Below are 19,124 nucleotides of genomic sequence, written 5' to 3' on the forward strand. Positions count from 1 at the left end.
TTACTTCACACTAAACTTCCCCTTCAAAATTACCATAATCTACTTCAGCCATAAGAATTAATATATTTATCAAGGACTACAGTGACTTATAAGCAGACTTAAATTATGGCAATTTTTAAGAGTTTAAACAAAATGAGCAAATACGCTGGCTTGGATGTAAAATTTTGGATCAAAAATAATTTAAGTCAAAACCCAACCAATTATATACTTTAAATAACTTATTGTATATATACTACAGCTCACTGGTGTTAATTAAACATATTTTGAAAGTTAAAAATAAAGTCAGAACAGTGTCAGCGCTAGTTTCAAAGACAGAACAGTAATCAAAAGTATGGGCTTTTGATTACAGCTCTACCATTCACTATGCAGCCTTCAAGGCAAGTTTACTTAACTCCTCTGAGTCCCAGTGTTGTTAATCTACTTAACGAATGAGGGTGACAACAGTAGCAGCAAGAGTAATAATAGCAGCTAATTATTTACTAAGCACTTAGTATATGCAAAACCTTGTGCTAAGTGCTTTACATGAATGATTTCATTTAATCCTCACAATTTATGGCATAAATACTATTATCACAATCCTCTTCTATAATATAAACCAATGCTTACAGAAGTTAAATAAACTAACTAAATTCACAAAAGCTTGTAAATCAGAAGACTAAGGATTAGAACCCAGACAGTCTAATTCCAGACTCACACACGTGAGTTAAATGATCTAACGCATCACAGAAAGTGCTTCTAACAGTAACTGACACACACAGGTTCATAAATGTTCTTTTTTTTTTTTTTAAGGTTTTACTTCTTTGACAGAGAGAGACACAGGGAGAGAGGGAACACAAGCAGGGAGAGTGGAAGAGGGAGAAGCAGGCTTCCTACTGAGCAGGGAGCCTGATGTGGGGCTTGATCCCAGGACCCTGGGATCACGACCGAGCTGAAGGCAGACACCTAACGACTGAGCCACCCAGGCGCCCAACAATAAATGTTTCTATGTTAAAATTTTTACTTCACAAATCTCTATCCCATTCCTCCAAATGGAGTAATGTCTCAGATTCGGCACTTTTATGCCTGGTTTTGATAATTTAATCAAACAAGAAAGTTTTTCTTTTACTTTTTTAAAAATTTTTTAAATTATTTTTTAAGATTTTGCTTATTTATTTATTTGACAGAGAGAGAGAGACAGAGAGAGAGGGAACACAAGCAGGGAGAGTGGGAGAGGGAGAAGCAGGCATCCTGCAGAGCAGGGAGCCCAATGTGGGGCTCAATCCCAGGACCCTGGGATCATGACCTAATCAAAGGCAGACACTTAATGACTGAACCAACCAGATGCCCCCAAATTTAACATATCTAATTAATGGTTTATTATAAATTTGTCTTGACAAGATTCCTTGCTGTTTTTCCAAGTATAAGAAAAATCTAGGGGCGCCTGGGTGGCTCAGTGGGTTAAAGCCTCCGCCTTCGGCTCAGGTCATGATCTCAGGGTCCTGGGATCGAGCCCCGCATCGGGATCTCTGCTCAGCAGGGAGCCTGCTTCCTTCCTCTCTCTCTCTGCCTACTTGTGATCTCTCTGTCATATAAATAAATAAAATCTTTAAAATAAATAAATAAATAAAATCTTTAAAAAAAAAAGAAAAATCTAGATTCTGGAACTGATCAGCAAATTTCTAAAGTTAAGCATACAATAAATTCCGATTTATTTGTCATTATTTGAAGGATGTTATCAACATATTTCTCTAATGATCTCAGCTTACCCATCTGGTAAATCATTATCAAATAAACGACTGCAGTCCACAACTTGTCCTCCTGTGCCTATTCGGTCTCTGGACTGAAGACTTACTGTAAGACAACAAAAAAATTACTAAGAATTGGAAAACTAGAAAGATTTATTACAATTTAAAATATGTATCTTTAAAAGACATCTAGCTTATTTAATACTTCAGAATGAACTCTTCAGCTTTTAATAAAATCTGTAATTTCTTTTTCCATTCAGGAATGACATTAAAATTTTATGATTTTGTATCCTTTATTGTGGTCATGGAGGAGAGTTTAAATCCTTTTCGACCACTGTAATGGAGCAATGCAAGGTCTCTACTATACTCAAAACTGGCATAACACGTGAACGGTATATTCACATACAGAGGAAGTGGAAAAGTTCACATTAATTTGGGTTTAATTCTTAACATATCTTTAAAAAAACAAAGAGGGGCTTCTGAGTGGCACAGTCAGTTGAGCGTCCAACTCTTGGTTTGGACTCAGGTTGTGATCTCAGGGTTGTGAGATCAAGTCTGCTTGAGATTCTCTCCCCCTCTCCCTCTGCCCCTCCTGCTCTTGTGCTCTCTAAAGTCTTTGTTTTGTTTTTTTTAAGATTTTATTTTTTTATTTTTGTGAGAGAAAGAGAGAGAGAGAGCAAGCATCTGTAGCGGGAGAGGCAGAGGGAGAAGCAGACTCCCCACTGAGCAGGAAGCCTGAGGTGGGACTAGATCCCAGGACACTAGGATCATGACCTGAGCCAAGGGCAGACACTTAAACAGCTGAGCCACCCAGGTGCCCTCTAAAATAAATCTTATAAATAAATAAATGCATAAATACATAAATCTTGAAAAAACGAAAAACAAACAAAAAAAACACCAAGAAACTGGATTCTGGCAATCAGGCAATACTTAGATTCCATGAGTTAGAACAGTACATGATCATCTAGTGTGGGGTAAAACTACTACTATAAATTTGGAAGCAAGAGATGTAAGCTCTAGACCAGGCTCTAACACTTAGTTTGGCAAATAACCTTCAACAAAACACTTAACATTCTTGAAGTTTAGATAATCTAAATAATGAGGAAGTTAGGCTAACAGATATGTCTGTCCCCTTGCTGCTCTAATATTCTTTAATTCTATTTTTGGCAATTCTCCCAAAAGATAAAACAGGAACAGGCAAATGTGACTATAATCCAACTTTTATTTTTTTTATCTTTTAAGATTTTCATTTATTTCTTGACAGAGAGAAAGAGACAGCGAGAGAGGGAATACAAGCAGGGGGAGAGGAAGAGGGAGAAGCAGGCTTCCCACTGAACAGGGAGCCCGATTCGGGGCTCCATCCCAGGACCCTGGGATCATGAACTGAAGGCAGACACTAAAAGACTGAGCCACCCACGTGCCCCAACCCAACTTTTAAAGAATTAACCAGTTACTATAGAAAGTATGACATCTATGTAGACTTTCATAGAAAGTATGACCCTTCATTCTAGGAAGGATTCCAAAATTCTGAAATCTTCCAGCTCTGCAAAAATTTTGAAAAATCAGAAAGTTCAATACGTTACACCTTTATATGAATTTCATTTATAGGTGACGTTGTAACATACCTCTCCTCAGTGAATGTAAACAAAATGTTATATGGAAATTGCACTAAAAACAGTATTAACCAGTTTTTATACAGAAAAGCTAAGCAAAATGCTTACCCAAATATAATCCCTGCAAAAACTATGTATTTTCTCATTAGCGAGTTTAGAATAATATTAAGTCTCACAATTAAGGATTTCATAAGCTTCAACTCCAGACTGCTGTATTACAAAATACCTAAGCAATTTTTAGGTGAGTTTGTATTTTCAAATGGCCTAATCCTAACAAAATGTAAAATGAACCATAGAACTATTATGTTTGTAAGAACACTGTTCATAACATTAAAACATCAGAAACAATCTAAATATCCAGCAATAACGCACAGCTAAATTAATTATTTGTCCACCATGAACTGCTATACAACATTAAAATGCATCCATGACCAACAATAAAAGATGTTTAGGACAGATTAAAACAGGTTATTTAAAATTCTGCACAGTATAATATCATTTAAAAAAAAGGTATAGGGGTACCTGCGTGGCTCAGTGGGTTAAGCCTCTGCCTTCAGATCAGGTCATGATCTCTGGGCTCCCACATCAGGCTCTCATCTCAACAGGGAGCCTGCTTCCCCCAACCCCCGCCTGCGCCCCCCCCCCCCCCACCTGCTGCTCTGCCTACTTGTGATCTCTCTGTCAAATAAATAAAATCTTTTAAAAAAATAAAAATAAATTAAAAATTTTAAAAAGGTATATGCATCAAGATAATGACAACGATGGCATATTATGGATGCTCCTTATGTTCTCTGTCTATATTTTTATTTGATTTTATAACAAGAAAAGAAAAACCTCACAAGAGATGCGAAGAATTGAGTAACAGATTCAAAAACAAGGGAGAGGATTTATAACCTTGTATCAGTTGTCTCAATTTGGGAGATTTTTCTCTATGGTAATACTCCAAAAATAGGATAAAGCTAAGTGTCCAAAAATGCTTGCAAGTTTCAATGTTACAATAGCAAAAAAAATAATAGTAATAAAAAAATAAAAAGTCTAGTAATTAAGTTATGACATACTGATATAATTCAGCCTCTAAAATCACTAACTATAAACAATAATAATGGTTACAGTAAGTGAAAGAAAACAAAAATTTTATATTCAATGAACCAAAATCATAAAAAATATACATATAAATGTATATAAAATTATTAGAAAGGGATATATACTTTTTTAAAGTTAGTATTCTAGTGTATTTTTCTCCATTTCCCAAAGGATGTTATATACATCTATGCATGATTGTTTGTAAAGGTCTAATTCAGTAAGAACTAGAACTCATTCTTTTTTTTTTAATTTATTCCGTTTTTTTTTTTTTTAATTTATTCCGTTTTTAAATGGCAGGACAATAAAGCATAATGTTTGAGTCCGACATATCTCTACTATGATAACCAAGTTCACACAAAAGCTTCAAATTTAAACACACACACATTTTAAAGAAAAGCTTTCCTTTTTTATATAATATACTCCATAGGTTTATTTCTAATTACTGACAAAGGAAAGTCTGCTGTTTTTATAAATGCCATCTACACCTCGCAGAACTATTTTGTTACTACTGGACATTAGTTGGCAAAAATTACATAACATACCAAATCAAATAAAGTAAGAACACTCACATTTACAAGTCTTATATATCGATTCTTGGCCTTTTGGCTGAGATCAAGTGTTAAAAGTCTTTTATGTGTTGGGGTGCCCAGGTGGCTCAGCCGTTAAGCGTCTGCCCTCGGCTGGGGTCATGATCCTGGGGTCCTGGTATCGAGCCCTGCATCAGACTTCCTGCTCCACAGGAAGCTTTCTTCTCCCTCTCCCCCCCACCCCGCTTGTCCTCCCTGTCTCGCTGTATCTCTGTCAAATAAATAAATAAAATCTTAAAACAAACAAAAAAAAGTCTTATATGCCAGCATTTGAGTTTTTTTACTCCCTTCTCAATCTAAGAATGACAGGAATTCTCAATTAGGCTGTAGTGCAGACATTTCCCTGCGGTAACTATCATAGGGCTTTGTCATGTTGCTACTCTGGCAATTCACTACGAACCCAATTCATTCCCTTGGGAAATGAAGCCCTTCAAAAGTAACTTCAGTAACTAAAACCTCTCTGATAGTTTCATAATGCAATCAACTTATCTTAAATTCTGCTCTATACTGAAGTGTTAAGATTCCAATTATGTTTTCTTCTTTAAGAAGTCTCAAAGGAGGGGCGCCTGGGTGGCTCAGTGGGTTAAAGCCTCTGCCTTCGGCTCCGGTCATGATCCCAGAGTCCTGGGTCCTGGGACTCTGGGATCGAGTCCCGCATCGGGCTCTCTGCTCAGCAGGAAGCCTGCTTCCTCCTCTCTCTCTGCCTGCCTCTGCCTACTTGTGATCTCCGTCTGTCAAATGAATAAATCTTAAAAAAAAAAAAAGAAGCCTCAAAGGAGCCCACCTTGGTGTCCTACCACACTATGTGTCTTGTTTTTTTTGTTTGTTTAAGATTTTTTTATTTAGTCATTTCAGAGAGACAGGAAGAGCACAAGCAGGGGGAAAGGCAGAGGAAGAGGGAGAAGCAAACTCCCTGCTGAGCTGGTAGCCTGATGTGGGACTCCATTCCAGGACTTGGAAATCATGACCTGAGCCAAAGGCAGACGTCCAACCATCTGAGCCACCCAAGAGCCCCACACACTATGTATCTTGATCAAAGATCAATCCATCAATTCTTGAGTCTCAGGAAATTTTGTATAAAGCCCTTCCTCTGGGGACCTGGGTAACTCAGTCATTAGGCATCTGTCTTCGGCTCAGGTCATGATCCCCGAGTCCTGGGATCAACCCTCCCATCAGGCTCCCTGCTCCAAAGGAAGCCTGCTTCTCCCTCTCCCACTCCCCCTGCTTGTGTTCCCTCTCTTGTTGTGTCTCTGTCAAATAAATATATAAAATCTTTAAAACAAAATACCCTTCCTCTGAGTCAATTCAAGATAGTCCACTGAGTGTCCTATGAGTAAGAGAGCAACCTCTACCTTTTTCCAATCAGTATTCTATCATTCCTCATATTCTTTTCAATTAGCACTGTTTATTTTAAAACTGTAAAGTGATTTTTTTGGTAAATATTTTATTTATTTAGTTGACAGAGAGCGAGCAATCACAAGTAGGCAGAGAGGTAGGCAGAGAGAGAGGGGGAAGCAGTCTCCCTGCTCAGCAGAGAGCACGATGCGGGGCTTGATCCCAGGACTGAGATCATGATCTGAGCCGAAAGCAGAGGCCTGACCCACTGAGCCACCCAGGCGCCCCTTAAAACTGTAAAGTTTAAACAACATTCAATAAAATATTCTTACTCAAAAACCAGTTTAGGAACTATTTTTAGAAAAGTTTCAGACCATGTATAAAGTCTGTCTTTAAAAGAATGCCTAAAGGAGCAATAGTTCTTCACATTAGGAGCCTCCTTTTCTTTTTTTTTTTTTAAACATCATTTATAGTTCGAGGGTTTGGTTTTTTAAAATTCTTTAAATTAAGGTAGCCTGGAACCTGGATCCACTGTTTGAAACATTTTATGTGACTCATTTAACTCAAGCCAATACAATGAAGCTATAGTTAGTACACCTGGATTTAAAAGATTATTTAGAATTTCGGTCAGTCTGAATGATGCCAAAATTTCACATGACTTTATAAATTCCACTTACCTACTATCTGTCCTCTAACCGTATCATTGTCATTTGGCCCAAGTTTGCACAGATCCAACCTCTGATCTATTTCAAATCAACAAAAAAAGCAATTAAAAAATTAAAAAATAAGCTGGTATCAGAGCTTCTAACATCTATAGAGTGACGGTAAACTTCCATAATCCAGTGGCAATCAGGCCTATCATTTAAATAATAATGTTTTAAAGATGAAGTAAATGTTTAAAATTTCTAACTGCATATATAATTAGTATAAATGTCTTAACAGAGTTTTGATAAATTCAGATTTCAAAAACTGTACGGTACTGGTGTATACACTGCCAAGAGGCAATTACTTTTTCTCCAAAGATTTCAGACCACTTTGTCTGACTCTTGGCTTGTCACTTAATAGTTGTTGTTCTTAAGCAATTTATCCAAGTCTTGATTTTCTCACATATAACTGTAGTACCCACCTCATATTTTTTAAGGACCAAATTGGGTAATTATGGAAAACTTTTAGCACAGTTCCTGGCATATAAGTGTTCAATAAATGTTAGTTATTATCACTGTTATTTTTTATCTAACCATTTCAAATGAGCTCCACTTACACAAAGTAAGTATTAATAAGAAGCTGAGTATTAAACTCTAAGATAAGGATTTGAGTCAGTTTGGCTACTACCTCATTTAGGGGCAACTCATTTACTCTCTCATGCCTCATCAACAGAACAGGCATCACACTGACCTGCTCAGTCATAGTAGGGAACAGTGTCGCCCACAACATGTTGCTTTTGATTATAGCACTTAAAACTGAATTCTTGTACAGTTATATGCCATCTGTCTATTTAAAGAAGTTATGAATTGATAAGAGGAGGAGATCATACATTGGTCTTTGTATGTTCCACTCCAAACTGGTAGAACACTGTATCAGGGTGCTCAATAAATGTTTGATAAGTGAAATATTATGGCACATCAAAAGGTTCAAGAAAATTAATGCAATGAAACACAGGCAGTAGAAAGAAAAATCTGTGTCCCAAAACTACAGCGCCTGGCTATCCAGCCAAAAACAGACATTTTCCCCTTTGCAAAATAAATGGACGCTGATAAATTCACTACATAGTGGACTTCTGCAAAGCAGTTTCTCTTCTCTTGTTCAGTCTCTCCAGTGAGTCCTTCTCCTTTTGCCAGCAGGCCCTTGCCCTTGCTTCTTAAGGGACAGGATCCATGCCTTTTTCACCTTTTATCACCAGGGTTTTGAATAGTACTTGGCACATTAAAGGTTCAATAAATGTTGACTAAATGAAAGCAGAGATAAGGCCATACATATGGCCTGTTAAGTTTTCAGTTTGCCTGCTGGGTTGAGTCATAAAACAGTTCATTTTTATGTGCTAGACCTTTACCAATCCCAAAGTCCTCTATTTCCTGCTGGGTCACCCTGTCAACTCAGAGATACAAGAAATTCTCAGGTGCCTTTAAATTCCCCCAACTCAGGATTTCTGGCACAATTTTCTCCCTTTTTAACAGATCAATATTTATGTATCTGGACTATGATACAGACTACATTAAAAGGGGTCATCTCAATATATCTAATACTCAAAGCTAAATTTGCTCTATTTTTTATTAATTTCTTCAGCTAGATTCTAGGTGACTTTCCGTTTGGCAGAGACATCTGGGTTAAAATCCCATGACAATAACTAGCAATATTTTTCATATTATATAAAAAAGAATCCCATAGAAACAACAAAAAATTTTGTTGAAAAAGACATTTTCATCTATGTCCCAACGGAAATAATCCCCCAAAAGACATCTGTCACCTGGTTACATGAATTATGCACATGCTAATTAAACCTATCGATCCAATATGGAAATCATTTCTAATGTCTTGATCTTGGCCTGATCTTCTAAACACCCAGGTTGGTGGAAAACTAAGCTATAATTAAGTAGTTAATACAGCTGTCTTACACTCAATGTTTTACCTTTCCAGAACTTTAAATTTTTTTCACCGTCATATATCACTCTTATTCACTAATATTTCCCCTTAAACATTCCAGTCACCTAAATGACACTCACTTTATCTCATAAATCCACCAAAACCAGAGAAGAGTACTAAGAAATTTTAAAAAGGCATATATACTTTGACGCCCTTCTTTTCACTCTTGAATATCAAGCCTTTCCTAACACTAAAAAATTCACTACATACTAAGCAGCAGCTCTGATGCAGTTCAAGTTTCACGTATTTTAAAAGTTTCGTTCTTTCTATAAAGTCCAAAAAATAAATTTAACCAAGAATTTCTACCAATGTTTCAAACATACATAGGAAGTTAAGTTTCGGGATCCCTGCCTCCCCCAAAAACCATGTGTGGGGATGTGTGTGTGTGTGTTACACAAATACATATACTTTTTTTTTAATTTTAAAAAGCACTAGTATCTACTCACAACCAGTGTCTTTGAGGCGATTGATGGCATTGGAAAGAAGTCGAACACAACCAAGAAATCCAGCACCTTGTTTTTTATGGATCTTCTTATGATTCCACACACTGATCGTAACTGAATCAGACTTTCCAATATACCTAAAACACAACATGACTGAATGGGTAACTTGGCAACTACAAGCAGTTAGTGTGAAATTTTTCTTTTGCTTTTATAGTCTAAAGCTACAAATGCTTCAGAGAATGGCTAAATAATGCAAAATATGTTTTGAGTTCAATTGATCCCACAGGATTGAATTTAAATTTTTTAAAAAATCTTAAAAGTAAAATCCAAAAAGAATTCTTATTATCTCCTTCACCATATCTACCACTCTCAGGCTGGGTAACAATTTTTGTTAGTAAAAATCTATTTTAGTAGCTAGTGTCAAGTAACACTGAAGGAGTTTCTGACATGTCTTTCCAAGAACAAAAATGTTACAGGAACGTTTATCAGTCACGTTTTAAAAACACTGCAATGGCATGCCCTATCATCTCAGAGTACTCGTTAGTTTTCAAAGGGCATCGTCAAGGCTGACAGACCAAAAATCTGACATACCTGTTATGTTTTAAAATGCTGTAGAACAAAAGCTGATTGTAACGCTTTTCCCCTGCTTCTTTCCTGTATGCAGGCCTTGAGCGAGCAGGACTCTTGCAGGTTTCACTTCACTGCCTGCAGACAAGCAGAGCAGGGAAAAGCGTTACTACACTTGTCTGTGCATATACCTGCAAGTACGTAAAAGCTCTACCACAGCCAATTGGTTCACATGGTGCCATTCCATGCAAAAATATAATCAAATAACGTAAGTGTATCAGTAGAACCCTAATCCTATTTCATTGCCTCTAAGTGGTCAAATTTTTGGTCCAGCAACCTTGACCTTGAAGTATCATTCGGTAAAGCAGTAACATCAGAAAAATTCACCTGGTATATAAAAAAGCCAAACCACTTAAGTGAGAACTAAAACTTTTAAATGAGAAACAGGGAAGCCACACTTGGATCCAGCTGTGCTTAAAGCATGCCTTCCCCGCCCCCCCACCCCGGACTTTTAATTATACAAACCAATACATTCCCTTTTTAAAAATTAAGCTAATTTGAGTTTCATTTCTATTGCTTCAAAGGACAAACTCTAGACTAAACTATCCAGGGCGCATGCACCAATTTTTAACTATACCTAACAGACCTAACTTGGCAAGTTATCTCCTGCGTGATATGTCAAAATTCTAGAACCAGAATCAATTATTAAACAGCTAAACCACCCCAAACCAACATTAAAAGAAAAAAAAATCACATTAAATCACTCTCCCAACTGGTAAGCTTGATGTACAAGTATGATAAAATATTGATTGATCCCCTCATGCCGTACTGGCTGTCAACGCCCAGAGACTGGAGGAGATTCTGTCAGTTTGTGTCCTTGAACAATCTGAGACCGCGAATCACCACTGCGCCCGCGCCCCCCCCCCCCCCCACCTCGCCGGCTAAATGAAACTTTTATACAAAATACACTGCTACTGCATGAAGTCACTAAAAATCTGGAGTTGCCTATTATATCAGTTGGTCTGCTCTAACCAATACAGAAAGCAAATCATAAAGGGCCTTGTCAGCCATGGTATGAACTCTGGCCTTTATTCCAAGTAAGGCTGAAATCAATAGAAGATGTGCAGCAGAGGAGTAACAAGATTTGAAACAAGATTTAACAAGACCATCCTAGCTGCTATGTTGAGAAAGACTGTAGAAGCAAGGCTAGAAAAGCAAGGAGTCTAAGGCAGAGTTCAGCAAACCACAGCCTGTGAGACAAACCCAGCAAAGCACAGGATATAGTGTGATTTCATTTTCTTCAAGGACAAAAATTTTTTTTAAGTCTTAAGGCCATATTATAAATATTTAGAAAGTCTACATCTCTTCATTCACATTACTACTCTTCTAACAAAGTCCTCATTTCTATGTGCTGGATCCAACAATTCCACATACAAATGATGACTCAACAGGGATTCCAGCCCATACCACTGGAGAGGCCCCACCCTCTAAATTCCATGGACCTGGCCACCAAAGAATCTCACTCAAACTACCTATTATTAGCGCATTAGTATAATACCAAGCTCTGGTCTGTAACTTTGCACAGAACCCCTGAAACAGACAAATTTAGGTAGGTACACTCTCTCCCCCAGGTCCAGCATGAAAACAGTTACTAAAGAGAAGACCTCTGCCCAAATACCAAAGATTTGTCATTGTCACTCTCAGGAGGGAATGTAGAGGTTACTTCTGGGCAACAGAGCAATGGAAACCTGAGTAAGGTCAAAGGGGCCACAGTGACCACAGGCTGAATGCAAACAAGCTCATACAGTGACCCACCACCTCAAAATATCCATAGGCCTTAGCTGACCAATGGGCTACTTACAACCAGCGCAGGTACCAGAAAAGGAAAATTCCATATGTTCCCATACTTCCTCACTCCCCACTTAACGACAGCCCCACCCCCGCCACTGCCTCCTTGCAGCCAGTCTCTCCTTTGCTGTCCTGCCCACTGCTCCCTTGCAGTGTATTCAGTAAACTTCTATGTCTTTTGTTCTGCCTTGGGTGAATCCTCTCACCACAGGCTCCACCAGCCTCCAACCGACAAGGTTCCCGCACACTCCAGTGTTGGAACTAGTCTCCTGGACATCATTGCCTCCCTCCTAGCCATTCTTCACATTACAGTCCAAGTGTCCACTCCTGGATATAAACCTGATTATAGCACCTCCCCCACTTAAAACCCTTTCATTGCTCTCCACTGATTTTTAGGAGAGGGTTCAAATTGCTAATGGGCTTTCAAGGACCCTCATGAGCTAGCTCTCTTTGCTTGTCCTATACCATACTGCCCCTACGTGAACTCACTAATGCTGCCCCTCCAAACTGCTTTAAAAGCCATGATCTTTTTCACCTCTGGTCCCCACACAGACCGCTTTTGCTTAGAGCCAGCCCACTTTTCCTTTTTCAAGTAAACTCCTACTTAAGGTCTAAGCCTAAATGTCATTTTTTCTAGTAAGCTGTCCTTAACTCTTAAATTCATCTAAAGAAGTTCTGCGTGTTTCCAGAGTGCCCTATACTTTCGCATTTTCTTATCACACTATTTATAATTTCCTACTGTGTTGATACCACTTGGCTGTACACTTGGAGGACTAGGCCTTGTTCACATTGTACCTGGGTCTTTGGCTGAATTTAAGTATCACTGAAGCTTAAAGACATGGCTTAAAACAATCTAAGAACTCAAAAGTTTAGTCAGTTACACAGATAGCTTATTGGAGCTGTGATTTTAAATTCACTGTAGGCCAAATCAAATAATAAAAAAAAAAAAAAAAATGTGTGACCCAATACAATAATACAATACATTTACTGAAAGCATCTAACATTTGAGAATTACCTGTCCAGTACTAGTCTAAGTACTTTACAGGTATTATCTGTCTCACTCGTCTTATCAGTCTTGTAAAGTAGGCATTGTTGCTGTTGTCAATGGAAATCAATGCACAAGGGGTTAAACACGACGGCATCAGCAAGCGGTGGAGGCAAGAGCGGGTACTCTCACTTCTCTCTATTGCCTACTTTTTGGTTCCTATTTCTCTGCCTACTAACTTGGGAGTTACTGAGCCATAGCACTGAGGGGCATACACAAAAGCCTTATTCTGAGTTGTCTCTAGGTATATCTCAGTGTTTTAATAGTAGAGACAGGACGTTTGTTCACATGTGGTTTAGAAAATCAAATTTAAGTAGCTGACCAGAGTCCTGGCTGAGATGGGAACTCTAGGGTAGTTCTAGAACTATCTGTCTAGAAGTAAGTAGCAGAGATGTCAGGCATAAAGGTTTGATGGGAGATCTAAAATTCATTTTTGTAGGTAAGTCAAGTGGAACACTTTGAAAAAGAATCTCAAACTGATGAAGGGTGAAGTCTAAAGCTTAAAAAGCTTAAAAGACCAAACAGTTGAAAGTCATGATGTCAAGGCAGTTAACATGTCTATAACATGAGATACGCTGACAAAATGGTAGTGGTGTACAAAGCATGTGATAATGGAATTAACAACCTAAAGAGAACTGCAACCTATACCTGGTTTCAGGGAGGAACAAATAAAAAACAAGACTACTACTGCCATCAAATCCTTAAAATATTGACAAACTTCTAAGCCCAAGATACTCTGACGGTGATGGTAGGGCTAAAACAGAAGGACTAGTGAAGTACAAAAAGTCATGGAAAGCCCTCCTGAATCCCCTCCCCCTTTTCCAGTTCATCCTCAACCCTGGCAGGAGACCTCAGGTTTATACTCGGAAAAATTCTCTGAAGGACACTAGGCACAGCTGACTAAGGAGATAAAAGTCCTTAATAAAAGCAGGGATATTAAGAAGAGATTAATACAGGCAAAAGAGACACCCCCTAGCATCCTTACAGTCTTCAGCTCCAAGAACACTAGAATCCAAGAATATATGGCCCCCAAGCAGGAAATGGGAGAATTGTCACAGTCCCACCTGATTACCCTAGTGAGTGGACCAGCTCTACCCATGGGCACAGATTTTCCAATCAACATTTAAATGCCTCCCCTTTAAATATAAAACCAAAGAAACCCAAGTCAAACTAACAGAAAATAAGGAACTCTGACAAAAGAGAGGCAATATAAGCAACAGAAGGAAACTAACTTCTCTTATTACAGAAGATACTGTATCCAAGAAATAAGAGGAAATTATGAAAAAAAAGTCAAAAACCTTGGAAGCTAAAAATGTGAAAGCAGAAATGACAATAAAAGGAATGTTTGAAAATTAAATTGGGGAAACAGTCCAGACAGTTCGTCACAGTTTTTAATTTTTTGCTAAAATAAAAATAGTTTATTAAAACAGAGAACGTACTCAGTTGGTTAAGCATCGGACTGGCTCAGGTGATGAGCTTAGAGTCCTGGGATAACAGGTTGTCAGGCTCCCTGCTCAGCGGGGAGTCTGCCTATTACATACTCTCTCACTCTCTCTCTCTCAGCCCCTCCCCCCACTTGTACACTCCTTTCTCTCTCAAGTAAATAAAATCTTTTAAAAAAGAGAAAATATGGGAGGAAAAAAAGATAACTAAATGACGATCAGTTCAGAAGGGATAACATCCAAAATAACAGGAGTTCCAGAAAAGGAAAAAGAGAGAAAGAAAAAATGGAGAGGAAATTACCCATAAATAAATAAAGACAGGGGCGCCTGGCTGGCTCAGTTAGTGGAACATGCAATTCTTGATCTCAGGGTTGTAAGTTCAAGTCCCATGTTGAGAGTAGAGATTAAAAGTAACATCTTATGGCGGGCATGATGGGCATGCCCAGATGACTTAGTCAGTTAAGGGTCTGCCTTCTGCTCAGGTTGTGATCCCAGAGTCCTGGGATCAGAGAGTCCCATGTCAGGCTCTCTGCTCAGTACAGAGCCAAAAAACACACCATCTCCCTCTGCCTCTACCTGTTGCTCCCCCTGCTTGTGCTCTCCCTTCCTGTCAAGTAAATAAATAAAATCTTAAAAAAATAAAAATTTAAAAAAATTTTTTTAAGATTTTATTTATTTGACAGAGATCACAAGCAGGATCCCTGCTCAGCAGAGAGCCTGATGCGGGGCTTGATCCCAGAACCCTGGGATCATGACCTGAGCTGAAGGCAGAGGCCTTAACCCACTGAGCCACACAGGCGCCCCTAAATTTTTTTATAAATAAAAAAAGATCTTTTAATTACTCTTACTAAATAAATAAATAAATAATTTTCTATTAACTAAAGAGTTAAGTATCCAGAAGTAATTTCTCTGACATCAGCCATAATAACATCTTCCTAGATATGTCACCAGAGGCTAGGGAAACGAAAGCAAAAATAAACTATTGGGAGTCCATCAAAATAAAAAGCTTCTGCACAGAAAAGGACAAAAAGAACTAATGGACAATCTATTGAATGGGAGAAAATATTTGCAAGTGACATATCCAGTAAAGGGTTAGTATGCAACATACATAAAGAACTTAAACAACTCAACACCAAAAAAAGAGCAAATAATCCAATTAAAAAACACACAGAAGATATGAACAGACATCTCTCCAAAGAAGACATACAGATGGCCAAGAGACACATGAAAAGATGCTCACATTCATCATCAGGAAAATACAAATCACAACCATAAGACATCACCTCACAAACCCGTCAGAAAGGCTAAAATCATAAACTCAAAAAACAAGTGTTGTTGAGGATGTGGAGAAAAAGGAACCCTCATGCACCGTTAGTGGGAATGTAAACTGGTATAGCCACTATGGAAGACATATGGAAGTTCCTCAAAAAAAAATTAAAAATAGTGGGATGCCTGGGTGGCTCAGTCAGTTAAGCATATGACTCTTGATTTCAGCTAAGGTCATGATTTCAGGGTCCTGAGATCAAGCCCCATGTTGGGCTCTAAGCTCAGTGCCGAGTCTGCTTATCTTTCTCCAGCCCCACTGCTTGCTCTCACGCACTTGCTCTACTCTCTAAAAATAAATAAAATATTTTTATTTTTTATTATTTTTTAAAGATTTTTATTTATTTATTTGACAGAGAGAGAGATCACAAGTAGTCAGAGAGGCAGGCAGAGAGAGAGGGGGAAGCAGCTCCCCGCCAAGCAGAGAGTCCCACACGGGGCTCGATCTCAGGACCTTGACAGTATGACCTGAGCCGAAGGCAGAGACTTAACCCACTGAGTCACCCAGGTGCCCCAAAATAAATAAAATATTTTTTAAAAATTAAAAACAGAGGGGCACCTGGACGTCTCAGTCAGTTAAGTGTCTGACTCTTGATTTCTGTTTGGATTGTGACCTTGGTTGGGGTCATCATGACCCAATGAGCCCCATGTTCAGCTATACCCTCAGTGTGGAGTCTGCTTGAGATTCTCTCTCTCCCTCTGCCCCACCCCTGGTTCACGTGCTCTCTCTCAAAAAAATAAAATAAAATAAAACTAGAACTACCCTACGATCTAGTAATCACACTACTGGATATTTACCCAAAGAATACGAAAATACTAATTCAAAAAGTATGTACCCCCATGTTTACTGCAGCATTACTTACAATAGCCAAATTATGGAAACAGCCCACGTGTCCATTCAGACAAGAATGGATAAAGAATGGAATATTATTCAACCATAATAAAGAATGAAATCTTGCCATCTGAAACAACATGGATCTAGAGAGCATAATGCTACAAAATAAGCCAGTCAGAGATAGACAAATACCATATGATTTCATTCATATGTGGAATTTAAGAAATAAAACAAATGAGCAAAGGGGGGAAAATTAACCAAAAAAACAGACTCTTAACTATAGAGAACACAGATGGCTACAGAAGGGAAGAGACAGGTGAAAAAGCCGAAGGAGATTAAGAGTACACTTAGCTTTTTTTGGGTTGGGGGGAGTCAGTGAGGGAGTGGGATGTAGGGGGAGCAGAGTGAGAGGGAGAAAGACTCTTAAGCAGGCTCCATGCCCAGGACAGAGCCCAATGCTCAATTTCACAACACTGAGATCATAACGTGAGCTGAAACCAAGAGTCAGATGCTTGACTCACTGAGTCACCCAGGTGCTCCAAGAGTTCACTTATCTTGATGAACACTGAGTAATATATGGAACGATTGAATCACTATACTGAACACCTGAAACTAATATAACATCATATGTTAACTATACTGAAATTAAAAAAAAGATTTTTAAAGATTTTATTTATTTATTTGACAGACAGAGATCACAAGTAGGCAGAGAGGCAGGCAGAGAGAGAGAGAGAGAAGGGAAGCAGGCTCCCTGCTGAGCAGAGTCCCATGTGGGCCTCGATCCCAGGACCCTGGGGTCATGACCAGAGCCGAAGGCAGAGGTTTTAACCCACTGAGTCACCCAGGCGCCCCTGAAATTAAAATTTTTAAAAAGTGTTTCATTATCCAGATTTAAAGTTTCTAATAAGTATCTAGCACTATGTAACAATAATATATACTAAGACCATCATCAAAAAATGTATCGGGCATAAAGAGAATACCCTGGAATCTTCCCGTGGAAGACAATAATCAAGAAAGCCAAAATCAGGATGCCATTGGTAATGGCTCTAAAACTGCACTGTTCAAAAGGGCAGCTACTAAGTACTAGAAGCTCATCCAAACTGAGGCACTCTGTAAGTGCAAAACAGACTCCTCTAAGATCTCAAAGACTTAATTTTAAAATGCTTTTTTAAAAAATTCTATTTATAAAAAAATTTATATTCATTATATGTTGAAATGAGAATATTTTAGATATACTGAACTAAATAAAATATATTTATTAAAACATTCTGTTTATTGAATTTTTAAAATGTGGCTTCTAGCAAATTTAAAATTGCAGATGAGCTCCCATTTGTGGCTCCCATTGTATTTCTATTCAGCAGTGCTGACCTAGACCTGCAAGACAGTGGAGCATTGTATTCACAATTTGGAAAGAAAGTGATGTCTTACCTAGAAGTTTATATGTAGACAATCAAGTGAGAAGACAAAGTATGTTTTCAGATAAAATATCAAAGAAATTTTCCCTATCTTTGTACTCTTTCTCAATGAAAGACAGACTACACCAAAATAGGGAATAAACAAAAAATGGGAAGTCACTGAACCTAGAAGAGACAAAGGAAATCCCCAATGTAATGATAAAGGCAAGTTCCCAGACAATTGCGCAGATCTTAGACCAGTTTAGACTACCAGACCAGACTGGAGGAAGAGGACAGAGGTTACAGGAGGGATATCTCCAAGAAGAAAACAAAGTCAATGGAATTGCTTGTGTGGCGGAATATATGGAGAAATGTTCAGTCCTGTGCGAGACTGGAAATTAACCAATGAAACAGAGAGAAAACTAAGCAAATGGCAAAGTAAGATAGTTATAACTCCAGAAAAACAAAAGTTATCAAGAAAGGAAATGTAACCATTGCACACCACAAGCCTCAATTATGATTTACATGATCATAGTAATGTAAATACAGAACAATGATTTAACCAAAAAGGTTCACATAACTATACTGGGGACTGGGAGAAAGAAGTGCCACTGGGTGTTGTGAGTATTGTGGCAGTAGGGATGAGAGAGATCAGTTGTAAAAAAAAAAGCTAATTTTTTATTTTAATAAGTTTTTAATTAAAAGCTTAACTTTTTGTATGGTAGGAAATGTAAAAATAATACCTAAAACTAAAAGTATGTATATACTAAATCTCTCTCTGCATCTCTCCTCCCACACCCACCCCACATAGAGATGCATAAAATGAGCATGAACAGAAGAAAATACCAGAATTAACAGTCAAAGTTACTCAAAGTAGTTACCTTGAGAATGGGAATCAGGAATAAGAATGGGACAGCAAACTGCACCTTCCCATTAAAAGCCTTACAGTACTATGTGCCTTTTTAGGAAGTTACATATACTACTGTGATTAAAATAAAAGCAACCTACAAAAGCAAAAAGAATGCCTACGAGTGCATCCCAATTATGACTTCTTGTTTATTACTCATAATTGGCCAAAAGTAAATTAATACCTTTACTTAACGGAAAAAAGATGGGGTGGGTCTCTAAGCTGCACATGCATTCTGTTCTCCATAGGCTCATTAGCGGCACTTCGTCTTTCAAAACCAACCAGCTATCAATAAGACAAAAGTACCTTTCCATTAGGTTTTGTGTCCCTCTGTGAAG

The 19,124-nt window shown here is 38.1% G+C and overlaps 1 protein-coding gene across 1 annotated transcript in view; it reads right to left on the reverse strand.

The window, feature by feature from the left end:
• Window positions 1-19,124, reverse strand: part of SMURF2 (SMAD specific E3 ubiquitin protein ligase 2) — a 118,723-nt gene that overhangs the window by 28,373 nt on the left and 71,226 nt on the right. The window contains exons 4-6 of the mRNA XM_045985965.1: window positions 9,429-9,562; window positions 7,020-7,085; window positions 1,746-1,830 (exon numbers count right to left, since the gene is read on the reverse strand). Coding sequence (XP_045841921.1) covers window positions 1,746-1,830; window positions 7,020-7,085; window positions 9,429-9,562 — 285 coding nt within the window. The remainder of the gene's footprint in view (window positions 1-1,745; window positions 1,831-7,019; window positions 7,086-9,428; window positions 9,563-19,124) is intronic.

Source organism: Meles meles, chromosome 18 (genome assembly GCF_922984935.1).
Source record: "Meles meles chromosome 18, mMelMel3.1 paternal haplotype, whole genome shotgun sequence".
Taxonomy (NCBI): domain Eukaryota; kingdom Metazoa; phylum Chordata; class Mammalia; order Carnivora; family Mustelidae; genus Meles; species Meles meles.